Source organism: Alligator sinensis, unplaced genomic scaffold, assembly GCF_000455745.1.
Source record: "Alligator sinensis unplaced genomic scaffold, ASM45574v1 scaffold1542_1, whole genome shotgun sequence".
NCBI classification, from domain to species: domain Eukaryota; kingdom Metazoa; phylum Chordata; order Crocodylia; family Alligatoridae; genus Alligator; species Alligator sinensis.
In genome coordinates this window covers 926,889-945,609 of record NW_005842452.1, presented here as the reverse complement: position 1 = coordinate 945,609, position 18,721 = coordinate 926,889, and the positions used below count along the sequence as shown (strand labels likewise).

Genomic DNA, 18,721 nt, shown 5'->3' with positions numbered 1-18,721 from the left:
CTCGGGGGGGGGGGGGGAAACTCCAGACACAGGCCAGTTCCTTCTACAGGCACTGAGCCAAAGTGATTCTCCTTGGTGCCAGCTCCTGTGTTTTCTCCCCTTCTCCACAGTCTGATAAGTGCTTCAAGCTGCAGGTGGAGAGCTACCGGAAGCTGGGCCAGTTCGAGAAGGGCCTTGAGGTGGTGGCACTGTGGCTGGGGGCACTGCGTGGCCGGGTCACAGAGCAAATGGTAGAGCCAGTGTCTCTCTGGGTCCGAGTCAAGATGGATGCAAGCAAGAAGGGGGACGAAGACCTGAGACTGAAGTAAGGGGGCGGGTGCGAGCAAGGTGGAGATGATGCTGCTTGCTGGGGGGTAGGCAGGACAAAACCTGGCTTGTGGGAATGCTCGGGGAATCAGCTTTGGCCTATTTAAAACATCGGAGTCCATGGTGGGAAGCTGCTGCAGGAGAAAATGGAGCAGGGAGGGTGTCTGGGGTTGTGATGCAAGTTGGACTGAAGGACCTAATTCCATGGAGAGCTCTGCTATGGGCTTGGGCTTCCTGGGTTCTCTCTGGTTCTGCCACGTGACTTCTTGTTGTGTGGCCAGTGTCCTTTGTGTCTGTCTCCCTATCTGTCTGTGAAACGGGGATGCTTCTTCCAGCACCTTTCAACTTGCCTGCCCTTGCACACAGCATGGACCCGGCTGTTTGCCCGAGGTTCAGCACTGGAAATGCCTGGGGGGGTGGGGGTAACTTGCTGCAAGAGCTGCTGGGTACAATGTGGCACGTGGGCCATAGCCCCTGTCCCACTGCCACATCTGCCTCGTCACAGGACTCTGAAGGATGCCTTGGAGGGGCACAGCTTGGCCCCGGAGTCTCTGGTGGCCCTGCTCTCCGAGGAGCTGCGGGCCTACAAGATGGTGCGGGCCGACACGGGGCATGAGCGTTTCAATGTCATCTGTGACCTGCTGGAGCTATACCCAGAGGAGAGTGGGCAGGTGCAGGAGCGTGCGGGGGTCCTGCTAGAGCTGGCCCAGGTGCTGTGCTACCACGACTACACGGAGAAGACTGAGTGGTGAGTGCTGCTGGGCACTAGGGGAGAAAGATGGGATACTGCAGCCTCTGCTGTGTAACCAGCCAGGTCATGTCATGCCAACCAGAGCACCCAGGGGGTTCTGCAGGGCAGGTGAAACCATCTCACTGGCTTCCTCCACTGGGAGAGCTGCCCCAGGACGAGCTGTGCCTTGGGCTCCAGTTTGGTCTCTAGTTTCAGCCTTGCAAATGTTCATCCTCTCATGTGAATTTTGCAGGACTACACCATTGCCACGGGGCCTGAACAGCCCCTCTGGGCTCAGCGTGGGCAATGTTGGTAGCCAGAAGGGGTTGGAGTATGGGAGATGCGTTCCTGCATATGCCTCTCCTTGCTGCCCTGTGGCTGGGAAGGGTTAAGCAAGTCAGTTCTTCCACCACCTCATGCGGAGTGGTCTGAGATCCCAGGGTGCATCATGGCAGCCGGTCCCTCTCCCCTAGCTCTGCCCTGGATGCCATTCAAGAGGCCCTGCATCTGCTAGACTCCGTGCCTGAGAGCCCAGAGAGCCAGGACCAGCTGCTGGATGACCGAGCCCAAGCCTTGCTCTGGCTGTACATCTGCAGCCTGGAGTCCAAGATGCAGCAGGTAGGGGACAGGTGGTGCTGTGGTGGCTGCTCCCCTTTGCACACCAGGGGATGTGCCCAGGATGTGTGGGTCTGCCCTGTCTTTGCAGTGTCTTGGGGTGCCCTTCTCGGGGGCTCATTTCAGCCCCTTGGCTCAAGGAGCAGACAGCTGTTGGCAGGAGTCTGTCTTGGCTCTGCTCCATCAACATGCTGTAACAACTGTGGCTTCTCCACATGCCTGCAGAGCATTGAGAAGGAGCAGAGAGCCTGGACCCAGGGCCAAAAGAACCTGGAGGACTTTGAACCCAATGACCTCAACTATGAAGACAAGCTCCAGGACGACAAGTTCCTGTATAACAGCATCACCTTCAACCTGGCGGCCGAGGCTGGTGGGCCCCTCAGGGAAGGGATGTTGGGCCACTGCAGGAACTCTGCATGGGCAGAGTTGCTGGCTTTGTGGCCAGGAAGGGATGTCCTTGACTGGGTCACTGGGGGCATGTGCTGCTCTACCACCACCCCATGGGGCAGGGCTGTCCATTCTGCCCTCCCCAGTGAGGAGGATCTGAGGGTCATGAGTGGCTGGGGGACCTCAGCCTGGCCTCACTCGACTCACTAGGCTTTGCCTGGACCCACCCCTCCGCATACCCACCTGTTTATGGCTTCAGGGGGTCGATGAACTGCTCCCTCTGCCTGCCCCGAAGAGTCCCCTGGGCTGGGTTTAGCTGCCATCTGCTCCCTCCCTGGCAGAGGCATTAGGCAGTAGCTGCTGAGTGACTGCTGCTTGCTATCTCTAGCCCAGTCAAAGAGCCTGGATGATGCCCTTGCCCTCTGGAAGAAGCTCCTAGCCAAGAAGGGCATCCCTCAAGTGCGCAGCGTGGAGCAAACCACAGCCTCCCTGCACCTTGCAGCTGCTCTCTACAGGATGATGGCTAAGGTACGGGGTGTGGGGGTGGGTTGGCCTAGAGGGGGCTATGAGCATGTCAGATATGCCTGCAAACTGGGTCCGTGTGCACCAGGGCTTCTCACCAGCCCTGGCTCTCAGATGTTTTTTCAAAACAACCAGCTCTTTGCCTCTGGGCTGTCTCTCAAAAGACCCAGACCAGCCTGTCTCACTTGTGCACTGCTCTAGCCAAGGCAGGACAGGTCGCAGCCCCCAGGTCCTGAGCTGTGAATAGATCCTGACTGCTGTGTCCCTTCCCTCTATAGACTGGGGCCTGGAAAAACTGCATTCCCACAGACCAGTTGGCTGGTATTTAAGGGTGGGGGCAGGGATTGGGGTGTGCTGCCTCTGAAGTGGGGGGATGGGCCTTGATAATGTGTGTGCTCCCTGATGTCTCTCAGCCCCTGCAAGCCATGGAGTGTTATCTGCTGCTCTGGACCCTCTGCAGAGCCCTCGGGGACCAGCTGGGGACCGCCAGTGCTTTATGCCAAGTGACCAAGCTCCTCTTCCACCTCGAGTGTCCCAGTGATGCCAAGGCAAGAACTAGGCTGGCAATGGCGTGGCTATAGGACAAGAGCAGCATTCCCTAAAGGGGAGGCAAGAAGTCTTGTGGGTGATGGCTTTTTATTGCACCCAACTGTACAGTTGATCCAGATGTCGGCAGACTTCTAGGTGTCACAGTATCGTTCCTCAGGCTTCTGAGGGAAGCAGACACAACTAAGCTAAAGGGAAGATGGAAAAAAGCTTGTTAAGTAGGGTTGTTACCATACATGCAGTGGACCTCATCTCCTGGACCATCATGTCAATCCTACTTGAAAGAATAGGGACAGGGCCCTGAGGTTCTAGTACAACCAGGCCAAGCTACATTGATCACTGCCCTATGGCAGCCTCTGGAAGGAGGTGTGCGCATATGTGTGATGCTCCAAATTTTTGGCTTTTCCAGCTCTTCCTGGAAGAAGCGGAGTCCTGCTTGGAAAACGCCGACAGCAGCAGCGAGTCCAGCCTGTTGCTGATGCAGACATGTGCCGTGCTGCGCAGCCAGCTCTGCTGCATGGAGCACAAGGTAACTCTGCAGAGCGAGGGGCCAGCCAGGGGCTGGCATGAAAGCACTCGATCTGTGTTTTAGCTGGAACCCTTGTGTGATGGCTTGTGCTCTCTGTTGGCCATGATGCTTCCTGCTGGGGGAAACGGGGTTCCTGGGAGGGGAATGCAGAAGCACTGGTGTGGACTCCAGATATTACCATGGTGTCCCCAACTCTCAAACTCTGCAGCCTGGTCACCAGGTCTTGCCTGGAGCAGCAAACTCCTTCTGTAAAAGAAGTCTTCTCCCTCCTATGAGACCAGGCAAAAGACAGCCTCTTCCCTAACCTCACTCTTGACCTTTTTCACCTGCCCTGGGAGGTGCTTTACTTACCCTCTGCCCCCCACAGCAAGCCTCAGTCCTTCTCTCCTTGTTCTCCAGATCGAAGAGGGCCTTGCTCTGTTGCTCAAGGTGCTCCAGAGCCCCACCCTGCAGAGGATTGCCAAGGTCTGGTACCTGCTCCGAGCCCACATCCTCCAGCTGGTGGCAGTCTACCTGGGCCTCCCTTCCACCAGCCTCTCGGCAGAGCTCCGACAACAGATCTGGGCTGAAGGCAAGTGCAGGGAAGGGCTGTAGGCATGGACTGCGTCAGCAGGTGTTCTGTGACTTGGGCCGGGGCAGTTGCAGCCACCTCTCTCCAGCTTTATCCCAGCCTGGCAGCTACAACCAGCTGCCCACAATGGGTTGGACTTGTGGCAGTGCCTTGGGGTGTTCCCCAAGGCTTGGAGAACATAGACCCTAAAGGACTGGTGATTTGCAGATGAGGTCTGTGTTGGCCTCCATAACTACGCTGCTGGGCTGTCGTCTGGGTCCTGGGGCTGTTCTACAGGGCATCTCTCTCATTGGGTGTCCTGCCCATGTGATGAGATCCACAGGTGCTTGCTGCTGTCTGATACTCATTTCCCCCCTCAGGGTGGAAGACCCCCGAGACGGCTCTTGCTGATGCCCATAAGCTCTTACGGAGCATCATTCTCCTTCTGCTGGGCAGTGATGTGCTGTCCTCCCCCAAGGCGGGTGCAGATGCCTCATTTGTGGATTATGGTGAGCCAGGCGTACGGTGCTTCACGGCCCTTTAGTGCCCTGTGCCTTCCTCATCAGGTCTCTGGTCATCCTGGTGCATCCTAGGGTCAGACTCCATGGGCAGAGAGCATGGTGTGGGGGGAGGGTGGGTCTGGCTTCAGGTCTGGAGTGTGGTAATGGCATCTAATAACTCTGGGTGGGCCTTGGAGCCCAAGAGGGCTGGTATTCTCCATGCAATGAAGAAGGTCTCCCAGCTCATAGTTTCATAGTAGCTAAGGTCAGGAGGGACCTGAACAGATCATCTAGCCTGACCTCCTGCCACAGGCAGGAATGAATGCTGGGTTCACAAGACCCCAGACAGGTGATCATCCAACCTCCTCTTGAATTTGCCCAAGATAGAGGCGAGGACCACTTCCCTGCGAAGTTGGTTCCAGATTTTGGCCACCCTGACTTTAAAATATTGCCTTCTGATCTCCAACCTAAACCTATTCTCCCATCAACTTGTTACCATTGTTCCTTGTCACCCCAGGTGGTGCTGGGGAGAAAAGGGCTCTGCCTATTTGCTGTTGATCTCCCCTGATGAGCTTGTAGGCATCCACCAGGTCCCCCCTCAGCCTCCTCTTGCTGAGGCTGAACAGGTTCAGGTCCTTCAGTGCTCTGTAGACTCTTGATCACAGGAACAGGACTGTTCTACGGGGAGCTGAAGTCAAAGGCTGAGGTGAGGGATTGGAGCAGGCCACTCCAGCCCTGGAGGATCTGCTTGCTGGTGACCAGGAGTGACAACAGATGACAAAAACAGCTGCCCCGTGGGGCTGCAGTCTAACTGCAGTCCCCTCTACTGAGCCAGGAGCTCTAGGGAGCAGGCATTGATGCCTGGGGCAGTGCAAGGATCCACTCCTGGGGTCACCCCTGCAGGCTCCTTGGCTTGTCGTGGGGTGACATTCACCTGCTTCTCCCTCCCTCACAGGGGAGAACCTGCTGCAGAAGTGGCAGGTGCTGGCAGACATGCTGGCCTGCTCAGAGAAGCTGATCGCCCTTCTGGGCACGGTGGAGATGGTGTGCGAGGCCAAGGCCTTCTGTGTGGAAGCTCTCAAGCTCTCCATGAAACTCCAGGCTCTCCGGTGGTGAGGATCCTGCTGTGGGGGGTTGGGTGTGGGGGGGAGAGGCAGCTAGTTTGTCTCCCAAGTTGGGAGAATGCCCAGCCACCTCATGCTTTGTGTATGCATGACTGGCAGCTCAGCCGTGGCCTTGTGTTCAAGGCAACCCAGGTGTTTGGAAGCTGGCCCTGCATGCATAGCACCCTTGGGTCCCTTGGCGTCTTCCCCCTTCTGCCAACGCTGGGTGTCCTCTGTCCAGGGGCTCCTGCCCATGCTGCTGTGCACTTGGCATAGCTTGCTACTGCCTGGGCACCTCCTGGCTCTGGGAGGGTTCAACTTGCCTTCCAGGCCTTCCCTACAGCCACCTCCCTGGGGGGAAGCTCGCACGCTGGGTCTTGGCTGGGTTGGATGCAACACCGGTGGGAGGGGAGGCTCAAGCAAGCAGCTACTGGCAGAGGAGGCCTCCAGGCATGTTGGCCAGACCTTGGTCCTTTTCTAGCTGGCCTGGGAGGGAGGAGAGTAGAGCTGGTGCTGGCTGCCCAGACTTCTTCGCTGTCTGCATCTCGTGCTTCTCGGGGAGGAGGCTGGGGCTTTGCAGCTCTATACCAGCTGCTGTCTTGCTGCCTGGATCCCAAGACGTCCATGTGCGTTCCTAGGTGCGCTGGCTTCCTGGTCCAGAAGAGCGAACTGGAGCTGCAGCGCAGCGATGTGGAGCTCTGCCAGTCGGACCTGCAACAGGCCCTGTTCCTGCTAGAATCCGGCACAGGTGAGCCCCCACTGCATGTCTCCCTTCTCCTGCCCTTTGAGCAGAGGCTTCATTGCACCAAGAACGACCAGCCCCGTCTCTTGGCCCTCCTGTCTCAGGGCTCTTGTCTTGCTTCTGCTGCTGTTGGGGCTCCTTTTTACTAGAGCTCTGCTGAGTAAATCATTGTGAGTTTCCCAGTGTCCCAGGGCCATGGGGCTGGGAAGTGCATCTAAGAGGAAGGCATAACTTGCCATCACTGAGTGATTTCCTCCTGGAATCACTAGCTGCCCCTTAGCAGGCAGGGTTAAACTAGGTGGGGGGGCCCTTGCCATCCTGCTTCAGGGTCAGGGGTCTAAGTCCTCCCCAGGTGTGCACCCCTCCCATGAACATGTGCCCCAGGACAGCCAGCCTAATCTCCAGCACAGCCACGAAGCAGGGCCTGGCCTGAGGTGCTTTTTTGTGGCAGGCAGGAGGCCCTGGACTAACCTGCCTCTATCCTCTTCTCCCCCTCCCTCCAGCCTTTGAGACGGAGGAGAAGCACAAAGACAAGGTTAAGATCCAGCTGACAAAAGGGAGATGCCGGAGCAGGCAGCACCGCAGCCCTAGCACAGAGTCTGCAGCAGAGGATGAAGCCTTCCTGAAGGGGCCCGACTTGGAGTTTGTGGCCACGGTGGGAGCAGAGGAGAAGCAAGCTACCCTCACCACGTCCCCAGAACTGAAGCCCAAGCAGAAACAGCGCCCGCGCTTCCTGACCCATTCACCTGCCTGCGCCTGCCCCCTCTGTTCTGATGTGGCCCTCGTGGTTGTTGGCCTCCGCTGGCTTGTCGCCTTCGCCCACGGCGAGCTGGCACTGGGGAACGCGGCAGAAGGCCTTGGCCTGCTGCAGACTGCACTAGAGCGCTGCGCCCCAGCGACCACGCGCTTCTCTGGTGTCGTACGGGCTGTGTCCTGGGGCAAAAAAGCTGTGCTGGGGGCCCAGCCCACCTCGGGGCTCCTGGATGACGTGATGGGCCGTATCTATGCTGCTTTGGCTGCTCACAACCTGAGGGGCCCCCAGCCGCAGAAGCAGCTGTGGGAGCTGGTGGAGGCTGGCTTGGCTTTCCTGTCCTCCCGGCCGCCACACCTACCTGGCCTTGAGTGCCATGCTGCGAGCCTGCTGCTCACAAAAGCTGTGGCCACCATCTACACCCTGGCCTCTGCACATGATGGCTGCACAGCCAACGTCTTCTCCAGCACCTGGGCCTGGAAGCCCTCGGCACCACCTGCTGGGACCAAGGGAACTGCAGCAGCCAAAGCCCCCAAGGCCAAGGAGCCCCAGCCCCCCAAGAGCAGGAGTAAGAAGCAGCCAGTGGCTATTACTGGCATGAAACCTAGAGCAAAGCGGGGCCTTGGAGCCAAGGCCCTGCCCCCGATAGACTTGGATGTCTTCACCCTGGGGGACTCGGACACTGATGTACCTCGCATCGTGCTCAAACCTGTGCTGGAGCCAGCCACCCCAATCCAGAAGTCCTGCCCACCCCCCATGGCCCGCTCACAGGGCCCCAAGCGAGCCCCCCAACCCCAGGCTCCTTTTGCTGTGTTTAATGAGGCCTCCCCCACAGGGGTCAAGGCCCAACTGGCCAAGGCTCCTAAGGCCTCCAGGAGAGTCAAGTCACGCCTGAAGGTGAGTGCGTGGGTGCTGTGCTTGCTACTGATGGTACCAAAGGTACCTCCTGCTGGCCAGGCCTAGCACAGCTGGCTCTTGGGCTGCTCCTGGGAGAGATGACCTAGGGGTTGGTCAGTCCAGTCTGTCTCCCTTTGTCTCCTCCTGCCCCAAGCTCCCCTGGTCCAGGCTCCAGGTGCTGTCTGGCTTCCAGTGGGGAAAGTGGGACTGCAACCATGTGTTAGCACTGGCCACGGGCAGAGCTGGATATGAGCAGATGCCAACACATGGTAGCACAGGGGTCAGGGGTGAAGAATGCAGCCGTCTGGTGCCTGCCTACAGGGGACATCTCCTGCCCTGCAGTGCTGACACAGGGCTGGGTCAGTCTCCCCACCAGCATTGCAGCTCTGGCCAGTTGGAGGTGCTAGGATGGCCTCTGTCCCCACCTCTTCCCTCTCTGGGGAAACAAGAAACCAGATCCCTGCAGTTGACTGCTGTTGCATCCTCTTCCCAGGTAACCTTCAGTGATGACAGTGACCTGGATGATCCTCCAGCAGCTCTGGAACGAGAGGACAAAGGGCCGGCACCCAGGAGGGTGCGTTCAGTGGCCAGCAACAAGGTGACACAGCCCTCTGGCAGCAGCAAGAAGGCCACGGCAGAGAGGAAGGGATCCCAGGCCAGCTCCTTGGATAATGTCTCCCAGGGAAGCACGGCCAGACTGCAGCGAGGCGGAGCAGGCGTGAAGAAGGCTCTGAGGGGCAGAACTGCGCTGAGAGCCCCCAGCAGGGAGCAGGAGGAAGACAAGGAGCTCCTGAGGGCCATCACAGAGGAGGAAACACTGGAAGAGGAGCTGGAGCTCAGCTTCGAGGTGCTGCGGGGCTCGGACGAAGAGGACCCAGCTCCAGGTAGGCTGAGGGAGAGCAGAGGGTGTGGGGACAGGGTGGCTTCCATCGGTGGAGGCTGTGCTGCTGTGGACAAGGCTCTAGCTGGGCACTGAGCCAGGCTGTGGGCGCAGCCCCAAAAGGGGGCTCTGGGGGTGTTGGTCCAAACCCTGTGCTGTAGAGCTGCGTGTGTTGCCTTTTAGGGCTGTAGCTCAGGGAGGCTTTGAGGAGTTATGGCCAGGGAGGAAGTACCAGGGCTGGGCATAGGCACTCCCCTCTCATTCAGGACTTGGGCAGCCCCTGCTGCAAGTCAGAGCCTGGGATCCTGGGGAGGGGCACGATGCATACATGCAGCCTGTCTCTGCAGGCACAAAGAAGGGTGTGACTTGGGCACCAGGTGAGCGCGAGGTGCTGCGGAGAGATGCCAGTGCCAGCCCATGGGAGTCCTTCCCAGCTGCTGGCAGGAAAGGAAGCGGGGATGTCCTCAGCTTGCAACCTCCCTCTGCCATGTTAGCTGCCATAGGTAAGTGATGGATCCCTGTCCCCCCAGCATCCCTTCTGGGTAGGTCCATCAAACCCCACCCTGGGCACAGACCCAGGGACCCCCACGAGACTTGCTTTTTGGGGCTCTAGAGACTCCTGTCCAGTTCAGATAGGGCTTGGTTCTGGGCTGGGTCTATCCCTTTTTTACTGTGTGGCCCTGTAGCAGGGCTAGTCTTATATCAGACACTTGTGTTGCTCAGGTCCTTGCTTTTCCATGCCCCTATCATGTCTCTCTCTCTTCTCCCCACCCCCCATCCCCCCCCCAAGTAACTGTGTTCCTACCTCCCACCTGGTCCCCATACCTCTTTTTGCCCGCCTGCTCTGGTCTCCAGGCAGACAAAGCCCTGGGCGAATCTCTCCCTCTAAAGGAGGCCCCCGGGGCTCTCCCTCTGCCTGTAGGACTTCCTTCCCTGGACTCAGTGTGTGAATCTCTGATGGCTGCCCTCACTTCCATCAGCCACTGCCCCCCAAGTGCCCTGTACTGCCAGCTCTGCCGCCTCCTGGCACTGTGCACGGGCAGCCGGGACCCACTTGCCACTGCCTGCTTGGTCTCGGAGTCGGTCGCCATCGGTGCCCGCCACCAGATGCTGAGCAGTATTCACAGGAGAATGCAGTAAGATCTTTCTCACCCAACCCCAGCCTTGGCACAGCATTCCCCTGCCACCCTCCCAGCTACCCAACTGCCTGGCAGAGCAGCCTTTGGGTCCTCTAGTGATCCCAGTGGCTGCTGGGGGACCTGGATGCAGCTATACATCCTGGCACTGTCACCCCTCCTCGCAGCAAAGCCAAGAAGTCAGGAGATGTGGCAGAGCAGCTGGAGGAGCTCAGTATGCATGGGGTGCCTGCTGATCCCCGGATGCAGCGCCTTGCCCAGCTCCAGCACCTCTTCCAGTTCAGCTCAGCTGGGCTAGGACAGCTGGAGATGGAGGCCTTCCGGGAGCAGCTGTGGCAAATCCCTAGTGGTAAGGGCCTGGGGGTCTTTAAGGGGAGGCTGGATGAACACCTTGCCGGGGTCGTCTGACCCTAGTACTCTTTCCTGCCATGGCAGGGGGGCAGACTTGATGATCTGCTCAGGTCCCTTCTGACCCTACCAACTATGAAACTATAAAGGGCCATGAGGGAGGAAAGGGGGGCTGCTATTCCCAGAGTCTAGTGTGGTGGGGTTTGCAGATGTCCGCAGTAACAACAACTTGTGGGCAGCCTCAGGGCTGAGTGGGACTGGCCAGGCGGGAGGCCCTGGTTGATCAGAGCCTGGGCAGGGGGTCTGAGCCCTGTCCTCTGGGCATGGGGAGCCTACATGTTGCTGCTTAATGGACGGAGGGCCCTTCCCACACCCACTCTTGCAGCACATGGGCTACATGACAGCTGTGGGGCCCTTCACTGGGTACCTGCAACCCCTCTGCCTTGTCTACCAGGTGTGACTGTGTGCATCCTGGCCCTGGGGAGCGTCCAGCCCAGCACCGTGGGGGACACGCTGCTGTTGACGCGGTTGGAGAGGGATGGCGCCCCTGTGACTATCCGGATACCGACTGCGGGCAGCAAGGTGACTGGGTGGGGGCAGACAGGGCAGCTTGGTGGGCTGGAGGCAGGGCAGGGGTCACGGGTGGCTTGTCTTGCAGGTGCCCCTGAGCTCGGTGCTGGAGGAGTTTGATGCTATCCAGGCCCAGCAGAAGGAATTCAACAACTGCACGGACAAGCGGGACTGGTGGCTGGGCCGCTCAGAGCTGGACCACAGGATGAAGGTAGGTGGCACAAAGGTCTCTGCCCCACAACATCCAGGGCTGGAGCTCGTGACCTCACACTCCTCTTCCTGCCTCTTTCAGAGCCTGACAGAGACCCTGGAGAAGCAGGTGCTGGGCTGCTGGAAGGGGGCCCTGCTGCCAGCTGGCCCAGATCCAGTTGCTACCAAGGCAGTATTGGAGTTACACAAGCGCCTCCGTGAGTGTGGTTGGGAGGACCCAGACCCAGCTCTGCTCAAGGTGAGGCTGGAGAAGCCCCCAACACAGCCAGGCCTTGGGCCCAGCTGGAGCAGTAGGCAGGACTCCCTGCAGTGGGTGGAGCCTGTGGTTGTGGGGAGGGGCTTGTCAGGCTTTCATGGGAGTGTGGCTCCAAGAGCAGAAGGAGGGCAGGGGACCTCCCCCCACTGGCTGCAGCGCAGGGGATGCTGGCTCACCAGGCGTCCTCTCTTCCCCCAGGTAGTACTGAATGGTGCCCACCTCCTGGCCCCCCCTGATGTGCAGCGCCTGGCACTGGGGCTGTGCCCAGCCAAGCCAGCTGCTGCCCAGGCCCTGCTACAGGCAGCGGTGGAGGAGGAGCGGGGGGCCTGTGGCAAGCAAGCTGGCAGCTCCCTGCTGCTCGTGCTGGATAAGGTAAGTGGTAGCTTCCTGAGCCCTCAGGCCTTGCCCACCTGCAGCCTCCAGTTCTGAGGCTAATGATGGCTCTTCTCTCCCACAGCATCTGCAGAAGCTGCCCTGGGAGAACATGCCCTGCCTGCAGGCCCTGCCCGTCACCCGCTTGCCCTCCCTGCGTTTCCTACTCAGCTACTCGCTTGGCAGCCAGGTGTGTTTTTGGAGGGGGGGGAAGAGGTGCTGGGGGCTGAGACATGGCACCCAGGTGCTGAGCTTGGCTCTAGCTGGGCCATCTGCTGCACAAGAACAGCTCATCTGATCTTCATGCAAGGCCAGAAGCCCCTTTGAGCGGAGCTGGGGAATCAAGCTGGGCCAAGGGGTGTGGGGGGCTGGGAATGGTCCCTGTGGGGATGAACCCAGCCAGGCTGGCTGTGCTGAGCACCCAGGCCTCCCTTTGGAGACTAACCTGCTCAGCACCTGTCTAGATGGGGAGGGCCTCCTCATTCCCACCCCTTATCAGTGGCTTTGAGGGACTTGGCACCCCAGGGTGGAACCAATTGGACCATCTTTTCCCCACATCAGGACCAGATGGGCTCAGTGCTGACCCGTGGGGTGGATCGCAGCAGCGCCTTCTATGTCCTCAACCCCCATGGCAACCTACCTGGGACAGAAGAGCGCTTCCGCGCATGGTTTGAGAGGTGGGTGCACACCTGTTGCCCACCCACCTACCCAGCTGGGCGTGGCACACTCCCCTGGTCCCTGCCAGCACAGCTGGACACTAGGTGGGTGCCCTGTGACCTTGGCTTTGAGTCCCTGTCATCTCTTGTAGTGAGGCTGGCTGGTCGGGGGTGACGGGCACTGTTCCAAGCCGAGAGCAGATGCAGGCGGCGCTCATGGAGCATGATCTGTACATGTAAGTGCCCCAGGCCCAGGCTGCTGCACTCCTGCCCTGTCCCAAGTCCAAGGAGGGTGCAGGGAAGCAGCCCAGACCACATGTCTTAATACTGTGGGACATTCCCTTGGCCTGGCCTTTGTGTCTGTGCCATGATGACATCTGTGCTGCTGGTAGAGCCCTCTACAGTGGCAGAGCTGGTTACCAGCCAGGCCAGGGGCCTGTTGCTTTCTTGAACTGCTCTGAGGTACAGGGTGGGATGCTGGAGCTGTGCGCCATCACAAATCAGCTTTCCCCCCCACCAACCCCCATTGTTCTGCCATAGCTATGCTGGGCATGGGGCAGGTGCCCGCTTCCTGGATGGCCACTCGATCCTGAAGCTGGACTGTGCGGCCGTGACCCTGCTCTTTGGATGCAGCAGTGTCGCCCTGGCTGTACGTGGCAGCCTCGAAGGGTCTGGCATCGTCCTCAAGTACATCATGGCCGGGTGGTGAGTTCAAGCCCAGCACTGTATGGGCCATGGGGGTGGCGGGGCTCCTATGGCTGCTGGACCCTGCAGTGGGGGTCAAACCCCTTCTGAGGCAGCTGCAGGTGAAGCTGAGGGTCTCCTTCCTGGTCCCTGCAGAGGCCTGGTCCTGAAGTATGAGATCTGCTTGCATCTTGCTTAGCTAACAGGGCTCTGAACCGAGCACCCTCCTTGTAAAGGCCCTGCCCCAGTGCATGCCCCCACCAGGGCAAACCCAAATCCGAGGCTCTCAAACTCCGTGGCTGTCAGCCAGTTGCAGAGCTCCATCCCCTGCCCTGAGCTCACCCCCTGGCTCTTCCCTCCCCACAGTCCCCTGGTCCTGGGCAACCTCTGGGACGTCACCGACCGCGACATTGACCGCTACACAGAGGCGCTGCTCCAGAGCTGGCTGCGGGCAGGGCCAGGTGCCCCCCTCCTGGACCACGTCATCCAGGCCCGCCAAGCCCCACGCCTCAAGTACCTCATCGGTGCTGCCCCCGTGGCCTACGGCCTCCCTGTGTCTCTGCGCTGAGGAGCCATAATTGGCTCTCTGGGGGTCCCCAGCTCAGTGCCTCAGCCCCATGTTCTTCCACAAAGCAGTTGACTGTAAAACCGCCTTGAAGCCAGACCTGCCTTGTGGCTAAAGTGCCTTGAACTCTGCAGCTGATCTTGGCCTCAGCTGACCCTAGGGGAAGGTCCCAGCTGGAGCCTAGGGAGGGGACTCTTAGCCCTGCAGCTTTTGCACAAGGGCTGATTTGTGGGGATCCTGTCCCTGGAATCTGCATTCCTAAAATTTTAACTTATTTTAATTAAACCCCAGTTTTCATCTGTCACAATCTGGTGTATGTTGCACTTTGTACCATTGAAATAAAGCTGTAGAGTCTTGCTCAGCCTGCATGGATTTCCTAGGCCTCAGTTCACAAGGGCAGTTGGCGCTCATTCCTCGTCTGGCACTGCCCGGCTTCTCTGCCCTGAAATTTCATCTAAATAGGAACTTGGCACTGCCACTGCCCATCTCTTCTGGGCAGGCTGGGGCCCTGGCTGTGGGTCCCAATGTCGACAGGCCTCCTGCCTAGGCAGCTGCATTAGTCTAAAGCAGTGTTTCTCAACTTCCTTCGTAGCAGGACCCATTGGTTTAGTGCCCCTTGCTCCTGACCTTCAGCCCCTCCCAATGTGGGGTGGGGGGGAAGGGGTGGCAGCAACCCCTTGCAGGCTGGAACTCTGCCAGCCTGCAGGGGGAAAACTGCAGTCTCCCATGGTTTGTTTGGTTTTTTTTCTTCTTTTTAAAGGAGAATCTATTTAAAGTTCATTCATGACCCTTTCTTATATTCTTGCGACCCACTTTTGAGTCACGACCCACAAGTTCAGATATGCTAACCTAAAGTGTGCTTGCCCTTTCTTTGGAGGGTGGGAGGGGGAAGTGCATGGCTCTAGGATGCTGCAGTCACTGCTCATGGGATATAAGTGTGGATGCTTGGTTCACTGGTGCTGCTCTTGCACTGGATTTGGGTCCAGGCCTGAGGTAGAACACTAATAGTTGTCACCCCTCAGTGTCTTTGCTAGTGGCTGTGTCCTAGAATCATAGAAAATGTGGGTTGGGAGGGACCTCAGGAGGTTGCATTAAGTTCAACTACCTGTTCGAAGCTTAGCAGTAATGTCAGCTAAGGGGGTGTTCCCAGGACAGTTATACCAGCCCCAACCCTTCCACAAGGGCTGGGCTCACGCTATCGGTGAGGGCAGCCAGGGGCACCCTATTTATAACCGAGCGTAGCTTGACTGGTTGGAGCAGGGCTTGTGTGATCCGGGGTTTGTCACCTGCCAGTGAGCTGTTACTGTGCCTCTCTGAATCAGTTTTTCTGCAGCTAGTCTGTATGGTGCAGCTCAGCCCCGCTTCAAACCTGGCAAAGTCCTTTCTTTTGGAGCCGTGCAAATCCAACCTGCTGAGGCTGTATTGCTCCCTGATTCCCTTTATACCCTCTAGTGCTTGTTGATATGCCAGGTCTCTTTACAACCAGTGCAGGGATTTGGATAGCTCCTCCTGGCCAGGGCCCTGGTGTGTCATTCCCTTAACCATAGCCTGAATGCCGGGAGGCTGCAGCAGTGAAGGCAAAGGATATAGACTCCACCCTGATGTCAAACTTGATAAAGAGTCAGCCCAGCTCTGCACAACCCACTGCCATGGTGATGATGCACTAGAGCACCTGGCTGTTAACAGACCTAAGGAAATGCTCTTCTCCTTTCCTAGCACTGGCAGGAAGGGTGCTGATGCCTCTGCCTCTTCCAGCACAGCAGGGCTCTGGGGTGCGAAAATGTTGTGCAGGGACCTCAGCCCTTGCTCTCGGGCATTAATTTTTTGCCTTGTGAGATTAGCATGTGTTTCATACCTTCTAGGGTTGGAAGGGACCTGAACACATCATCAAGTCTGACCCCCTGCCCTGGGCAGGAATGAGTGCTGGGATCATAATACCCCAGACCGAAATCTATCCAACCTCCTCCTGAAGACCCCCAACATAGGGGAGAGCACTACCTCCCTTGGGGCCTGATGCCAGAGCCTGGTAGCCTTAACTGTAAAGTAACGCTTCCTGCTATCAAACCTGAACTGTTTCTATTTGCATATACCTATTCTCCACTTTGGGACTAAATCTCCAGGGCTGGAGGGTCTGAGGGGAGCAGGGGCCATGGATGTTTGCTCTGTCTTGGGTCTAGTGAGCAGAAGAGCTGGACACTCTTCCCCTTTAGCAAGACTTTTGAGGTTTGTTTAGGCAGGCTTTTGATGCCATTTCCCGTACCATTCTTGCTACCAAGCTAATGAAGTATGAGTTGAATGATTGGACTATAAGAGGGATAGAAAATGCTGGAGTTCATGGAATCCTAGAAGTAGGGTTGGAAGGGACCTTGTAGATCTTCAGGTCTTACCCCCTGCCTGGGCAGGAAGAAAACGGCTCAAATGACCCCAGCCAGGTAGGCATTGAGCCGCTTCTTAAAGACCCCCAGGGTAGGAGCCAGCACCACTTCCCTTGGAAGTTGGTTCCAGATCCTAGCCGCCCTGACTGTGAAGTAGTTCTTACAGATGTCTAATCTAAACCTACTCTCCAACAACTTGTGGCCGTTATTCCTTGTTAGCCCGGGGGGTGCTAGGGGAAACAAGGTCTCCCCCAAACCCTTCTGGTCCCCCCTAGTGCGTTTATAGACGGGCACCAGGTCCCTCCTCAGCCTTCTCTTGTGGAGGCTGAACAGGTTCAGGTCCTGTAACCTCTCATTGTAGGGGCTGCCTTGCTGCCCCCGGATCGTGTGGGTGGCCCTCCTCTAGATCCTCTCAACGTTGTCCACATCCCTCTTGAAGTGGGGCGCCCAGACCTGGACACAGTACTCCAGTTGTTGGGTTCAGGTTAATGATCAGTGGCTTAATGGCTAGCTGCTAGCCGGTGTCAAGTGGACTGCCCTCCTGAGGCCAGTTTTGTTCAATATCCTCATCAACAGTCTGGAAGATAGCACAGAGCGCACCCTCAGCAAGTTTGCAAAGGAACACCAAGCTGGGGGGAGTGGTAAATACACTGGAGGGTTGGGCCAGGATTCAGAGAGACCTGGACAAATTGGAGGATTGGGCAGAAAGCAATCTCACGAGGGTCAACAAGGACAAGGGCAAAGTCCTGCACTTAGGACAGAGCAATCCCATGCACCGGTGCAGGCGGGGGGGCTGACTGGCTGGGCAGCAGCTCTACAGAAAAGGAGCTGGGGGTGAAGCTGAAAGTGAGCCAGCAGTGTGCCCTTGTTGCCAAGAAGCCTAACAGCACCCTGGGCTGCACTGGTAGGAGTGCTGCCAGCAGGTCCAGGGAAGTGAGTAATCATTCCCACCCCCATGGGCTCTAAATCTATGCCCCATGCGCGCCCCTTAATTTGGATATGTAGCTATACCTTATCTGCATCCCCTCATTTGCATACGCAGCTACACCCATGTGCGCCCATTGATTTGCATAAGTAAATATATCCCACGTGCACCCCATCATTTGCATATGCAAACGTTCCTCTTAAAGCCTGGCCCGCCCGGGCTTTCCTTGTGCTTCCCTGTCCGCGCCTGGAGCATCACCGCCCCCCCTCAGCAATGGCGGCCGGAAGTTGGAAAATAAGTCCCCCGCGAAGCGAGGAAAAGGAGGGCGGAAGTTGAGAAAAAGGTCCCACCCCTTCGCATACCAATAGCGGCCGGAAGGAAACACGGCAGCCGCCGCCGCTCCTCCCAGGGCTAACCATAGAGAGGAGCGCGACGGGAGGGGCGAGGCACACCATCGAGCTGGGCGGCCGCGGGCTAGAGCGGCGCCGTGCCCCCCCCCCAAGATGGCGCAGGTGAACATGGCGGAGCTGTCGCTGCCGCAGCTCGAGGTGGTCAAGAGCCAGCTGGACCAGGTTGGCCCGGGCAGGCCCCGCCCCCGGGGAGGGGGGCATTAACTCCTTCAGCACCCCGTTCTGCTGCCCCCCCCGTTAACCCCTTGTGGACAGTCCTGGGGCCCTACCCCCACCTCCAGGGTCTGATCCTCCCCTGCACTGATGCAGACCTCCCTCCCCCCATTAACCCCTTGTGAACAGTGCTGGGTCCCTACCCCCACCTCCAGGGTCTGATCCTCCCCTGCACTGATGCAGACCTCCCTCCCCCCATTAACCCCTTGTGAACAGTGCTGGGTCCCTACCCCCACCTCCAGGGTCTGATCCTCCCCTGCACTGATGCAGACCTCCCCCTATTAACCCCCTATGGGCAGTGTTGGGCCCTCCTCTGCCCCCATCCTCCCCCCCCCCCCGGGGTCTTTCGTGCACCGGGGGCTGATCTCCCGGCTGTGCGGCCCCTGCAGGAGGTGGAGTTCCTGTCCACGTCCATCGCTCAGCTCAAGGTGGTGCAGAACAAGTACGTGGAAGCCAAGGACTGTCTCAACGTGCTCAACAAAAGCAACGAAGGCGAGTGCCCCCGGCCTTCCCCCGCCCCCGCGGAGGAGGCGCTGTCATGCCGGTGCCCCTGGGCAAAGCAGCACTGGGCCCAGCCCCGCCCGGTTTGGCCCCACGCGCCTTCCTGGGCTTGCTGCCACCTGGAGCCGTCTCCCCTCGCACCCAGATCCCCAGGGGAGGGCGTCTGCTTGTCAGCCGGGACTCCCGGGTTCTTTACCTGCCTCTGCTGCTGCTGTGCTGATTCACAGCCCAGGGCAGGGCAGTCTCTGCTCAGGTTCCCCGTGGCCTTGGGCTTTGCTTACACGGCTCCAGGACCTTGCTCCACGTCCTTCCCCTGCAAAGCTGCAGATGTCCCAGCCCCGCAGGGCCCCGTGTGTCCTGCTGCTGGTTGCCAGCCCCCCCAATGCTGCAAGGGGGGTTGGTAATTAAAAACACTGACATTTGCTTTGCCTCCACAGGGAAA

At 58.6% G+C, this 18,721-nt stretch overlaps 2 protein-coding genes across 2 annotated transcripts in view; both read left to right on the top strand.

The window, feature by feature from the left end:
• The window catches only part of ESPL1 (extra spindle pole bodies like 1, separase), a 19,525-nt gene extending 5,058 nt beyond the window's left edge, over positions 1-14,467 (top strand). The window contains exons 6-30 of the mRNA XM_014523149.2: positions 111-304; positions 812-1,054; positions 1,510-1,654; positions 1,877-2,021; positions 2,427-2,566; positions 2,974-3,108; positions 3,516-3,635; positions 4,035-4,206; positions 4,566-4,694; positions 5,641-5,797; positions 6,427-6,536; positions 7,034-8,178; positions 8,672-9,062; positions 9,406-9,561; positions 9,981-10,194; positions 10,362-10,543; positions 10,997-11,124; positions 11,201-11,323; positions 11,405-11,560; positions 11,777-11,950; positions 12,036-12,140; positions 12,512-12,627; positions 12,759-12,842; positions 13,147-13,311; positions 13,657-14,467. Of these exons, the coding sequence (XP_014378635.1) occupies positions 111-304; positions 812-1,054; positions 1,510-1,654; positions 1,877-2,021; positions 2,427-2,566; positions 2,974-3,108; positions 3,516-3,635; positions 4,035-4,206; positions 4,566-4,694; positions 5,641-5,797; positions 6,427-6,536; positions 7,034-8,178; positions 8,672-9,062; positions 9,406-9,561; positions 9,981-10,194; positions 10,362-10,543; positions 10,997-11,124; positions 11,201-11,323; positions 11,405-11,560; positions 11,777-11,950; positions 12,036-12,140; positions 12,512-12,627; positions 12,759-12,842; positions 13,147-13,311; positions 13,657-13,858 (5,031 nt within the window). The 3' untranslated portion in view covers positions 13,859-14,467. The remainder of the gene's footprint in view (positions 1-110; positions 305-811; positions 1,055-1,509; positions 1,655-1,876; positions 2,022-2,426; positions 2,567-2,973; positions 3,109-3,515; positions 3,636-4,034; positions 4,207-4,565; positions 4,695-5,640; positions 5,798-6,426; positions 6,537-7,033; positions 8,179-8,671; positions 9,063-9,405; positions 9,562-9,980; positions 10,195-10,361; positions 10,544-10,996; positions 11,125-11,200; positions 11,324-11,404; positions 11,561-11,776; positions 11,951-12,035; positions 12,141-12,511; positions 12,628-12,758; positions 12,843-13,146; positions 13,312-13,656) is intronic.
• Positions 14,468-17,571: 3,104 nt separating this feature from the next.
• The window catches only part of PFDN5 (prefoldin subunit 5), a 2,439-nt gene continuing 1,289 nt past the window's right edge, over positions 17,572-18,721 (top strand). The window contains exons 1-2 of the mRNA XM_014523156.2: positions 17,572-17,727; positions 18,168-18,270. Of these exons, the coding sequence (XP_014378642.1) occupies positions 17,659-17,727; positions 18,168-18,270 (172 nt within the window). The 5' untranslated portion in view covers positions 17,572-17,658. The remainder of the gene's footprint in view (positions 17,728-18,167; positions 18,271-18,721) is intronic.